The 14365-nt window shown below is 36.5% G+C and overlaps 1 protein-coding gene across 1 annotated transcript in view; it reads right to left on the minus strand.

The window, feature by feature from the left end:
• Window positions 1-14365, minus strand: part of prkceb (protein kinase C, epsilon b) — a 149924-nt gene that overhangs the window by 114002 nt on the left and 21557 nt on the right. The window contains exon 2 of the mRNA XM_056470795.1: window positions 7591-7654. Within this exon, the coding sequence (XP_056326770.1) occupies window positions 7591-7654 (64 nt within the window). The remainder of the gene's footprint in view (window positions 1-7590; window positions 7655-14365) is intronic.

Here is a 14365-nt window from a genome sequence, read left to right on the forward strand (position 1 = left end):
TTTTACTGCAATTGAGAGAATGAAAGTACTCCATTTTTCTCTCTCTCTCCCTCACTGTGGCCCATTTGACCTGCTGACATGACGAGCGCGTGCCTGCAGAGTTTTCTCCACCGTGTCTATCATAGATCAGCTGTGATCGCCACTGCCACTTATCAGTGTCACTCATCTGTGAAGAGCGCAGTCCGCAAGAACCAATCGCAGCCCTTTTTGTTGAGCGTGTGACCAATCAAAGAGGTGTAAGAGAACTTGGTAGACAAGGATCAGAAAGCAAGCAGGAAATTTATATTTCTTTATATTATTTGCTATAAATGCTTGTGTTCTTTAAAGGTACAGTTTATATATCTGACTGTTTGTATTAAATGACAAAATTGTATTACAACTAGTATATAAATATATGTATACATTTTAATACAAGAATTGCTGCTGTGATGAAAATATAAAACTGTGTATGGAAAGCATAGTCAATGCACCATGATGCGTGATGCATGATGTTTGGATATAACTCCGTTTTCTGACCACACTTCATTATTATTGTTCATTTACTAATTTTCTGGAAATTAAAACTGAATTTAGAAATAGCTTTGGAACAAATATTTGCGCTTAACAAACTAAATTAAATATGTAGGCTAATGGATGTCGTCAGTGAGTGAGTTTTCACTGTTTTCTTACTAAGTAAAGGAGTACAGTAAAAAGTAAAGTAAAGTAAAGTAAAGAGAACCGTTTTAGACATAGCCATAGTTTTGCACATCGATCATTAAAATAGAGCCCTATATTTGCAGTATCCCTGAAATACAATCGTTAAGTCATTTTTTTTGGGGGGAGGATACATTAAATTAATTTTAAAAAAGTAATTCACAGTAAGTATAATGACAATACTACTTGATAATAAGTGATAATAAGTATAAACATTCATTTGCAGCATATTTAAGCACATATTTTGTCAAAGTCACTAAAGTAAAATTTTTAACTTAGCTGTTTGTTGAAGCTTCTTTTATAGTCTGTTGGCTCAAAGGTTAAAACGACTTAAATACACACACACACACACACACACAAATAAATATATATATAAAAAAAAAAAAATATATATATATATATATATATATATATATATATATATATATATATATATATATATATATAAAGTTCACTTTGCTCTTTCTTTTCGGGAGCTGTTATACAGAATTTTATTATGGTTAGAGAGTGAAAGTTAAGAAAACACATGAAATAAATAAAAAAATGTAAAAAACATCTTCATCAGTTTGACAACACTCACAGTCAGGAATTCTCACAAGACCTGCAAATAGAGAAACACGCTCCAAGTTAAGAAAACACATGCATATAGAAAAACACACAAAAATTGAGAAAACATCTCCATCAACTTGACTACACACATGCGCAGAAACTCTCAGAACACATCCAAATGCAGAAACGTGCTGCAAATATAGCAGACCACAACAAAATTGAGTCAACCTAGACCAGCAAGCAATTTACCCAAACCATTCCCTAAACCTAAACAATAATGTTTTTTAAAGCAAAGACAAAAGAAAAGTGATCACATAGTTTACCTTGTTTTTACATTTCTTTAAACTATTTTGTGAAACCGTGCTTCACCAGACTCAAACCTGAGCACTCTGCATTACAAGTACAACACTGTGCAAAGTAACCTACCGAGCGATACCAATAATGAATAATAATAAGTCCCTACATTTATATAGTGCTTTTCTGGACAATCAAAGAGCTTTACACATTTTTGGGGCGAAACAGAAGTGTTAATGTGTAAGTTCGGAATACAAAATAAAGTATTTTCAATAATGTTGGCAAGAAACTTTGGTTACCATTGACTTGCATTTTTGCACAAAAGAGAAAATCCCTAGGAATCAAACCTAATATTTATCATTATTGTCACACTTTGTTGTCTGCACAACATGAAGGCATGTTTGTGTGAAAATCATGTAAAAACCTAAAGGTTAGGCTGAACTTGAGGGTGCACAAATGATAGCAGAATTTTCACCTTTAATAAAAGGTGTAAACTGATCTTGAGGCACTGTTATTTTTGGAGAAACCTACAGCATGTGGGTTTCTTAGGTCAGTGCCAGATTCCCAGGTCCTTCTGTTGTCGAACTGTAAAGACCCTGGCACTGGACTCACCATCTGACCATTTAAAACTGCTGAGCATTAAATATGCCCTCAGATCAATATTCACCAATTCAGACCATCGGGTACAAAACTCAAAATCAGCCAAAGCTTGCTGCCCATCTGATTAGAGGAAAAAAAAACAATCTAATGCTAACAAATACACGGATCTGATTTACATTTCCAAATAGCATGGAAAAGCAGACTGCACAATGGAATAAGCAAAAATGCATGACACACTTCAATGGTCTGTTTACACTGATGTTGTATATATATTGAATAATATTGAATTTTAGAGTCTCTTCTTCAGTATCTGTTGTGCTTTATCACTAATGTGATGTATAACAGCAGACTGAGAAAAATAAACTTGAGTTCTGCAACTGCTGATAAACACATTTACTCTGCCACTCTTTAATGAGTCATCCAACTTTCATGCAAAGGAAACGTTAAGTATTCACTTCCTGATGCAAATGGCGATTAAACGTAACGAAATATGAGTCACGTAGACTGGTTCTCAGCACTGATGGTGAATGGAGTCCAATTAAACCTCAAAAAGATTAAGTGACATAGAAATAAAATGCTGATAAAATGCTATGTTACAGCTAAGCTAAAGTATACTGGTTGTGTGACATACATTTTCGTGTATCTACACATCCTGAATGTCTGTAAATTTGTAATTGTGCATTATCAGTGAGTGTGCACAAAACTACATTTGGGTCATTCCTGGTATTCTGTGCCTTTTTGACGTGATAAGAATATATATATATATATATATATATATATATATATATATATATATATATATATATATATATATATATATATATATATATATATATATATATATATATATATATAAATATTCATTTTCTTTTTGGCTTAGTCCCTTTATTAATCCGGGGTCGCCACAGCAGAATAAACAGCCAACTTATCCAGCATTTGTTTTACGCAGCGGATGCCCTACCAGCTGCGACCCATATCTGGGAAACATTCATACACACTTCTACACTACGGACAATTTAGCCTACCCAATTCACCTGTACCGCATGTCTTTGGACTGTGGGGGAAACCGGAGCACCCAGTCGACAGCACTACCTACTGTGCCACTGCGTTGCCTATATATATATATATATATATATATATATATATATATATATATATATATATATATATATATATATATATATATATACACACACACAGCAGTTAAGCCTTTAAATGTTACTTTAACTATTTAAAGAGCCCCTATTATACATTAAAAAGGTCATATTTTGGTCTCCAACAGCAGTCTGATATGCATGCAAGGTCAAAAAACACTTTCATTGTCTTATAATATGTATTTATTTTTACCTAATTATCCCAACGACTCCCATATGATTCGTTTAGCGATTCATTTGTTCCCAAACCGCTCCTTAGCGTGAGGCTTAGCAAGAGGCTGATTGGTCTGATGACCCGGTCTGTTGTGATTGGTCAACTGCATTCAGCATGAGACAGAGAGAAATGCCCACTACGACTTATAAACAATTTTGAAGTAGTCAGAGTGCAGTGTATGTGTGAGCCCAATACAGGAGTGCATTAAAAGCAGTGCAGTTGAAGACCAGCATATTGCTCTATTCTTAACCCTTAGTAAAAACAGAGACACACATTCAGTATTAATCCACACAACGGCAAAAGCTGAACTATTCTGAAACTTGACCGCCGCACAGCTGACGGTGGCCATAGCAATGACAAACGGCAGTGGATCGCGCATTTAAGCGCATTTAAATGTAAACAAAGCGTCACGCGGCACGTTTTCAACATGGTTTTAGACGCGACATGAGAATATAAAGAGTTAACCAGATACACTACAATCGGTTACAAGTAACAAAACACAATTAAATACATAATTTGCAAGCTATAGAAAACAAGGAGGCAACCACTTTATTCGCATGTACGTACACTTGTGAAATGGAGGAAGAAACTGATCTATGAACTGTGTACTGTAAAGTTCCTGTCAAGCTCTGACAAAGTCCCATACATCAATACTTTTTTCTGATCCTTCCTTTAACAAACAGCAGACAACTCCCCCCGTTGTAAGCATGTAGCACTTGTCAGAAAAATGACAGGAACACAGCACAAGGCTGGGGCTATAATGCTGAGGTATTTTTGCAAAAATGAACTTTAACCACTGACATCATCAGGTAGGGAAAATAACACTAACTTTCCCTCACACTTCAGAGCACAGCGTCTATGCCACTCTAATCCGACTCAATGATTTATGCTAAGCTAAGATAAAAGTGCTGCTGTCAAACCAAGGAACCGGCTGGTTAACCCTTTGGAAATGAGCCTATTTCCAAAAAACGATGGAAACTGAGATCTGCTACAGTGTTTGTCTTCCTCTTTTTCCTTCTAGTGTTTGTTCCTGGGTCTGCGAATGCAACAAATGGGTGGGGCTTAAGTTCCGCATCGACGTCACGCCGACATGGCTAAAGTCTCTTTACCATGGCGATTCATTGTAACCACTATGAGTCGACTCTTTAAGAGATGAATCAATAGTTTTAAACACGGTGCACTTTCAGATTTAAGCCTTAGCTGGATATTTCACTTCACTTAGAGCTGTGTTACACACTGCATAGAAGGTCATGTTTAAAAACCCATTAAAGGGGCTCTTTAAATTTTTACAAAATATACTTGTTTTTTATATGTACTAAATGTAATACTGGAAATTTAAATATGCATTACGTTACTAAATATAACACAAAATTACGTAATATACAAGGTTTTTGCTATTACTGATATATTAGAAAGTTATCAATGTTTTTTTTTTTTAGTGCTGACGCCAAACACAGAAACTGGCAGGTTAACTCTTAAAAAACTCTTAAAGGTTAACCTATTTCCAAAACAAATGATGGGAATTGCTTACAAAATGGAGAAAGACTGGCAAATGGACAAAAGCAGGGCATGATACATGCATTGATAGTTCACCTTAAAGGTGTTCCATGTGACCAGAAGTAAAGGAAAGGGGGGGTTAAGGGGGGAGGGAAGGTTATGGTATTTGAATAAAGATTTTAAGAGCAACTTTTTTTTACAAAATAATAAAGTGCACAGATATATTTATAACAAGCACTACTACTAAGCAATTCCATGCAAATGTTTAAAATGTCTTTTTACTAAAATAGCAAAACCCTTTCTAGGTTTTATGTGTAGCCTTGTATTTACAGTACTATTTTAAGTGGTGTTATACAGTAGTTATAGTGTTACCAATTGGTGTTATAGTTATGTTTTTTCCCTCTTGGGGTGGTTTTTGTTGTCCTTTTGTTTTATTTTAATTATTAATAAATCACCTTACGTTGCATCAGAGTCCTTGCTCCCTCATCCTTCCACCAACCGTGACAAATATAATGTTAACATATAATTTCTCTGTAAATGTATGTCTTACGTTTTTACTGCAAATGTCGCGTTCATAATGCTGGAATTGCTCTGCTGTATATAAAATAAGAAGAGTACATTTAGATTTCATTCTGGATTTATATTTTTGTAAAATTCAAATGTTATTTATGTCAAAGACAATTTAAAATTGATGTTGCTGACTTTTTTCAAAGGCAATATACTTCTAATACATTATTAAGCTACTGCAAATAACATGATAATGGAGAATGGAGAGCTCTCCCCAGGTTTATTAAACACCAAGATGATTGGTGGCGTGTGATCGAAGTGATCACGAAAAAACACTAAATATCCTATAAAATAAAATAAAAAAAATAAAAAAATTGCTTGTCACTTTTCACTATTCCTTAAGAAACATATTTGCTCATTTAAACCATTCCACCTCTGAGGGTGTAGGCACAAGATCTGTAGATACGAGGAGATGTTTAATATGCAGCATCAAGATCACTGTGAGAGACGAGTGATCATGTGTTCTGCCTCCAGGAGCAAGAGTGGAGTTGAGAGGATGAAGGAGCACTTGAACTGGGCCATCTCTGATGTGGATCCAGGAAAGGCAGGAGTCTGATGGGAGTTGGGCCGTAGGGAGTGTCCATAAGAGAGACACATCTGGGAGGTTATCTGGGTGGAATCAGGCCACACTGGAACTGAGTCCAATGATCATGTGCCACAGAGAGGGGTTTTTGTTCTTTAAATATATATACAGTTGTGGCAACGCAGTGGCGCAGTAGGTAGTGCTGTCGCCTTGCAGCAAGAAGGTCACTGGTTCGAGCCTCAGCTGGGTCAGTTGACGTTTCTGTGAGGAGTTTGCATGTTCTCCCTGCGATTGCGTGGGTTTCCTCCGGGTGCTCTGGTTTCCCTCCACAGTCCAAAGACATGCGGTACAGGTGAATTGGGTAGGCTAAATTGTCCATAGTGTGTGTGTGTATGTGTGCGAATGAGGGTGCATGGATTTCCTGGTGATGGGTTGCGGCTGGAAGGGCATCCACTGCGTAAAACATATGCTGGATAAGTTGGCGGTTCATTCCGCTGTGGCGACCCCAGATTAATAAAGGGACTACGTCAAAAAGAAAATGAATGAATGATGAATGAATATACAGTTGAAGTAAGAATTATTAGCCTCCCTGTATTATTAGGCCTCATGAATATTTTTTTTCCCCAATTTCAGTTTAACAGAGAGATTTTTTCAACACATTCATAAACATAATAGTTTTAATATCTCATTTCTAATAACTGATTTATTTTATCTTTGTCATGATGACAGTAAATAATATTTGACTAGATATTTTTCAAGACACTTCTATACAGCTTAAATTGACATTTAAAGGCTTAACTAGGTTAATTAGGTAACTAGGCAGGTTAGAGTAATTAGACAAGTTATTGTATAACTATGATTTGTTCGGTAGACTATCAAAAAAATTTGCTTTAAGGGGCTAATAACTACTTTAAAAAAATTAAAAACTGCTTTTATTCTAGCCGAGATAAAACAAATAAGGTTTTCTCTAGAAGAAAAAAATATAATCAGACATACTGTGAAAATGTCCTTGCTCTGTTAAACATCATTTGGGAATTATTCAAAATAGAAGAAAAAAAAATCAAAGGGGGGCTAATAATTCTGACTTTAACTGTATACAGCTATACTGGAGGCAACATCAAGATCAGAAAGTTGCAGCTCTTCATATGACTTCCAGAAAGAGCAACGGCACAAACTTTCAAAGAGCTGTCGACACCACTACATGTCAAGCACTTTAAGCACTATGGCATTTTCAGCTGTGAGTCTTCATTGTGCTCAGTTTATTTCAAATGAATTCCTCTTGAAAAACGTGGTGCCACTTTCAGTGTGCATGTCATGGCTAAACACGTTAATTACTTTTTTATATAAACATCAATAGGCATTTACTGTGTACGGAAGCTCTGGACATCTGTATTTAGGAGATTTCGTATATTAGGTATAATGGTTACACAGGGAGATGTTTCACACAGCCGTTAAATGACACGTAATGCAATCAAAGAAAGTTTACAATGATGTCTTACCTTCACTGGATGATCCAGACAAGTCGATAATGACAAAGACCTTTCCCTCTGGCTCCAAGTCTATCTGCAAGGACCAGCAAACAAAAATGAGGGTTTTAAAAGCAGAGCAAAAGGACATCTTCAATACTCTTGACTGGCCTTAACACTCAGTGCAGTCTGTTAAAAGTTAAACTGTAGACTGGATTATAGAATACACAATTCTTTTTAAAAACAGACTGCATCTTTTTAACAATAATAAGTGTCCAACTCAACTTAATCCAACTCAATTAGCAGAGCTAGAAAAACAGATTTCAAAATAAAAAGCAAGGGAAATATTAACAGTGAAATATTTCTTTTTATTTAAAAATCTATGTGACAATATACAATTTTTATGCAAAACTTTAAGCGCAATATTTATCAAAAAATTGCTAAACAAATAAAATCTATTGTAATTAGATGTGGCCGATTCGAGGTGCGTTTCCCAAACAACAACATAACTCGCAGCTGAACTATCATAGTACGATGCATCGTTTTGGAAAAGAACGACGTACACTGTAAAAAATAAATCCAAAAAATTTATTGTAAAAAAAACAGCAGCTGTGGTTGCCAGTCTTTTACCGTTAAAAAAACGGTACAAACCGTAAAAGTAATTTCTCATTTTTACAGTAAACCACCGTATTTCATTAATTTATAGATGTAATATGTCTGTATTTTGAATTACCAACATCTACACATCTTTTGTTGCACAGTTAGACACGTTAACACAGCCATATGCTGGTGGTGATGAGAAAGTTACATAATGAACCAATCCTCATCACAAACTACTTTTCCCACAAGCAGAAAAGTGTATCAGTGTATTGAAGGTGCTCAGTGTCATTCACACAGCTACTAAACCCCAGTATGATAACACAAATAAAATTAAAGTCATGAAATAAACATTGATAATCAACATTAGATATAACATAAATCTCTAATGAACATAACTGATGGGGAAACAACTAAAAAGATCCATAGTAATGTCAACAAAAAGCTTAAAAAGTGATGTGCCATGCAGAGAATTCTGGGAAAGTCAATTTACGGTTATTTGCCGCTTATATTAGGGAAACATACTGTTAACCAGGTTACAGATTTTTACTGTAGAATTTTTGCAGTTTTTTACCATTTACACAATTTTTTACAGTGTAGTGACAAGTGTTTCCCCAAAACCGTAGTTTCTCTGTCTGTCACAAACCCATCGATTTTTATTTTAGATAGCAATAGCAATGGTAAGCTGTCAATTCGAACGATCGTTAGACGATTCATTTGTTCGAATTTAAAGAGTCGACTCTTTTCAAGTCCCCTTCAAATTAATCTTCAATTCACTTCGAGCTAATTCGCTACACTATCTTAATTTTTTATCACTAAGTTTTATCAGTTACTAAAGTCAAGAACTTTACCCACCCTCATAAAGTCCGTTTGACTTTTTCCAATGGAACACAAAAGCAGAAATCAAAATGTAAAAGCTGTTTTTTTCCCTATTCAGCAAAAAATGCATGATGATCACTCACTGTAAAATTGTGCATTGTGCAAAAAAGTGTGCATTTGCCTGGTTTTAAAATGTGTATAGACCATTTTTAGGGATGTAAACAAAAACAACAGTCCCAACATATTTCCTGTTTTACATTTTTAATTTATGTAGCTTCCGAGAATCCAAAAAGAGTCACATATTGATAAATAATGTTATGCTAGCTGTTTTAACATTACATAATGATTGAATTGCCTCTTGTTACAGCTATGAAAAGGTCCATATATTTAGTTCTCTATATTTATGGTGGTTTGAGAAAGCCAACATACTGTTATACTACATAAACTTTTTCTTCCGTCTTCTTCTTAGACTATATTAAGAATGCATCTCCTCCTAGACCGTTCATACTACAACCACCAAACTAACTTCCAAACTGTATTGGATTAAGTTGCTATATCTTTTCCAACTGATCCAAATAATGGTTTTCTGAAAACTGACCAAGAAAATTCTGAAAAGTCCCATTGACTTAACATATGACCAAACTCTCTGACCTCATAACTTTACGCCAGACTGTCATACAGACTTAAGGTTACGCGCATTTAACTTAGACTACCGATCTGCCAATCACTGATGACCTTTCAACCTACTAGCCACACCCTAGCAACCACTTATAGCACCTTAGCCACTGTCCCAAAGATTTCCATTGTAAAAAACTGGCATTGACTTTATATTGGACATAACAACATATCAACTCATACTAGCAATTTACTAATCATACTAACGACATACTAACATACTAGCAACATGCTAATTCATACAATAAACATACTAGCAACATCATATATCATACTATAAACATACTGGCAACATCCTAATTCATACTATAAACATACTAGCAACATGCTAACTCATACTATAAACATACTAGCAACATGCTATTTCATGTAGAACCATGCTAACAACATGCTAATTTATGCTAGAAACATGCTAATTCATTCTAAATTCATGCTAACAACATGCTAGTTTGTGCTAGAAACAGGCTAGCAACATGCTAATTTATACTAGACCCATGGTAATTTGCTAGCAACTGCCTAGCAACCACTCAGAAGACCTTAATAATCGCATAGCAACACCTTAGCAACCACTCATAACACCTTAGCAACAGCCTAGCAACCACATAGAACACCATAGCACTGCCTAGCCACGCGTTAGTAACACCCTAGCAATGCCTTGGCAACAGCTTAGCAACCACTCAGAAAACCCTAGCAACCACCTAGCAACGCCTTTGCAACGACCTATCAACCACTCTGAACACCCCAGCAACCGTGTAGCAACAATTTAGCAATGACTCATAACACCCTAGCAACACCTTAGCAACCACTCAGAACACCCTAGCAACCACCTAGCAAGAAACCTGCTAACCTATATGTAGTTATCTGTCTTTGCTGACTGTTTCAAACTTGATAAAAACTACTTCAATTCTTTAAACTTTAAAACTACTTCAAACTTTCAGACTCTGCATTCTCAAGACGCCATCAAGTTTGTCTATATACTTTACTGTTCTAGTTTAATTTACTTTCTGAAATAAAAGCAGGACTGTGCAGTCAAATTGAATGACGTCACTGTACATTTAAAGAAAAGTGGATGGGCAAAGAATACTATACATCCTACATGAATTAGTGTCTATGATTTCCCACTTCATTAGGATTGAGCACCACCTGTAAGAGCCTCACTTATCAGTCATTTTAGTAATGAAAATAAATAAGCACACATGGCCAAGATTAGCTGAATAAATGCTGAGTATGTGGCACCAGAAGAGGAAACAGCACAGTCTCGATGTGAACATAAGCCCTGTGAGGCTGAAATGACTGATATTCAGCCCAGTTCTCTTAATGACAGCATAACGGCTGTTCCATCAAAACCAGATTAAAGCAGGAAATGGCGGGAGGATGTGGGGATGAGTGGAGAGACTTGAACATGCTGTGAGAGAAAAGAGAGAGACGGTGAGGATGTGTGTGGGAGTTGGGTTAGAGGCGAGCCGTATCATGTTAGCGCAGTCAACACAGGTTTTATACAGGATGCACCAGTGCAAAAAAAAGATCTTGCATGTGCACGCACATGTAAAATTCACACTTTCTGAAACTTTTTTGTCAATAACTAAGATTTTGAACTATTCACTAGAGATCGCCATTAAAACAACACTAATTTAACTAAATTCTAACAAAAGTATATATATATATATATATATATATATATATATATATATATATATATATATATATATATATACTATATATATAGTATATATATACTCCACCTGCACCTAGAGAAAACCCACTCAAACACAGGGAGAAAATGCAAACTCCACACAGAAATGCTAACTAACCCAGCCGGGGCTCGAACCAGCGACCTTCTTGCTGTAAGGTGATCGTGCTACCCACTGTGCCACCGTGATGCCCAAACTAAAGTAAATATTTCAAATCCATATACAGTAACTTGTGAGAACTTGTCAGAAAAGCATACTCTATTTAAGTAAATGTACAGTATTATTAAAATATTATTTTACTATTTCCACTCATTTAATACATTCACTTGAATGTATGCCTTCAAGCATATATTCAATACAAATAAGTGCACTTCCTTTAAAAAGAGATTACAGTGCTCTGTTTGTGTGTATATGGTGGCTGATAATTGACCAAAAAGAAAAAAAAACAGGATGTTTATTTCATATCTTTCAATCATTGATAGGATCAGTGATTGACAGTTGCGGTCACTTTGTCCTCGACCCAAGACATGCAATGTCTGACAATGTGTCAGACCTGATCTCCACCCTCCAGCTCTTTAAATCTTCAAAATCATACACAAAAAGATGAAGTTTACAGTGATTAAAACACACATTCAGCACAACATCAACATCATAAATACAATATTGGTGTCGTACTCTCTTTTTTTGTGGATCAAAGAGACAATTAGAGCATTTAAGATATTTTTTTTCACAAAGCAACAAACTTTAAAATGATCACTGTTTGTTTGTGTGGATGTTATAGTGAGGAAGAGAAGTGGTCGAAGTAAAAGAGCAGAAGATGAAAAGAGAGAAAGAAAGCGCAGGTGAAAGAGGACAGCTGGCCGGGCAGAACACAGGGACATGTTGTGTTTTATCTCTCGGATGACAATGTGTTTAGCTGCTTGCAGAGTGTGTGTTCATGTGAGGGTGACGCACACCAGATCCCTCAAGCTAATTGAGACTCCACTGAAACACAAACATGCACATAAACCTGGACAGAGAGAAATAATATCCTTACTACAACTAAACTCTATAAATACAAAACATATTTATGCAGCAACAATGTTTGCTTCAGGACAAGCATAGATCATAAAGGCAGTTGAAATACTTTGGTTTCAGCTGGATAATAAACAGATTTAATGAGGGCAAGATCACAGTTAAGGGACAAACACACATGAGAATCACCACAATTTTAAGATTATACAATTTCTTTCCAGCTGCACAGTGGCGCAGTGGGTAGCACGTTCGCCTCACAGCAAGAAGGTTGCTGGTTTGAGCCTCAGCTGGGGCAGTTGCCGTTTCTGTGTGGAGTTAGCATGTTTTCCCCGTGTTTGCTTGGGTTTTCTCCGGGTGCTCCGGTTTCCCCCACAAGTCCAAAAAACCTGTGGTATAGGTGAATAGGGTATATGCTAAATTGTCCGTAGTGTATGTGTGTGAATGAGTGTGCATGGATGTTTCCCAGTGATGAGTTGCAGCTGAAAGGACATCCGCTGCATAAAACATATGCTGGATAAGTTCATTCTGCTGTGGTGACCCCTAATTAATAAAGGGACTAAGCCGAAAAGAAAATAAATGAATGAACAATTTCTTTCCAGTCTTGAAAGTTGCCAAGATGATCTGCTTTTGTTAATGTACATTTTCTCTTTAAATCGTTCATGTTGTTCCAATAAATTTGTGTTGGACCAACATGAAGAAATAAAGTTAACTTATGGCCCGTTTCCACTCAGTGGTACGGTACGGTTCGATTCGGTACGCTTTTATGGCCGTTTCCACTGTCAAAGGGTCCCTAAAAACGAACCGTACTGTACCACTTTTTGGTCACCCTTTGCAAAGGGTACTAAGGCGGAACTAGACGCGCAGCTGAACGCTATTGGTTTACAGAGATACGTCACTCGCAGAAGCAGGAGAATGAAAACAAAGAAAGCACCATTTTAAAAACGCAGCCGAGACATTACCCCAGGAGCGTAGCAACCGGGGGGGGTGGGGGTAAGTCCCCCTCACTTTTAGAGACAGACCATTTAGAAACAGGTGACTAAGAATGTAAACTTTTGGATTTCATAGAGCTGCCCCCCCCCCCCCCCCCCCCCCCACTTTTAAAATGTCTATGTCTACACTACACCCCTGCATTACACGCTATTAATATATACTATAACCAGCGATGGTCGACCCGAGCTTAAACAAACCTTGTCGTCGTCTTGATGAACAGCCACAAAGCCAAGAACAAAGTCTGCTGCGTCCGGTTGTTGTGTTACAAGCCCATCTAAAAGTGCGAGCGGTTTAACTTTCTCCAAAGAGCTTGCCGCACGTCTATATTTGAAATAACGAATTTTTTGAGCTCATATTAATAACGTGCACGTGATCATTGAAGCACTCTGATATCCAATCCTTTCAGAAAGAGAGAAACGCGAGAGTGAAGCGCGAAAAAACAAAGGAGAAGCCGGAAAAAACAGCAGCAAATGATGCTTCTGCAAACATGAACAAACTGCCACGTTTAACTATTATCATCACCTTTTGGGCTATTATGAACTCGGAATGACAGAATTACTTTCTAACAAGAGGTTACAAGTGCTGCTGAAGATTAAAGACACAGAGAGGTTTGCACTGACTGGGCTATATTTCGTGATGTTTATGAAACTAAATAAGGACTAATTGTATGCTGTGTGTAGTTTTTCTGTAATTGATAACACATCGGAGACTTTAAGGGTCTGTATGTGTTTATGTATGTTGCATTTATTTATTTATTTCATATAATTGCAGACGTTACAGTAGGCTGTTTCGCATTGATCTGCAGTTATAATCAAATCATGGTCATAGAAAGGGTAGTGATTAACATTTATACACAAGTATTTATGTGTGTAAAGCATCTGTTTTGTGAGCAGTGCTTCTCATATGATATGTGAACAACCCGGACAGCTTTACTGTGGCATTTCCTCTAGTAAAAATGACGTTGTCTGAAACTTTCTGTCGTACACCACGCCCACCAAAAGGGTCCCCTTTTGGTAGTGGAA

Source organism: Danio aesculapii, chromosome 13 (assembly GCF_903798145.1).
Source record: "Danio aesculapii chromosome 13, fDanAes4.1, whole genome shotgun sequence".
NCBI classification, from domain to species: Eukaryota; Metazoa; Chordata; class Actinopteri; order Cypriniformes; family Danionidae; genus Danio; species Danio aesculapii.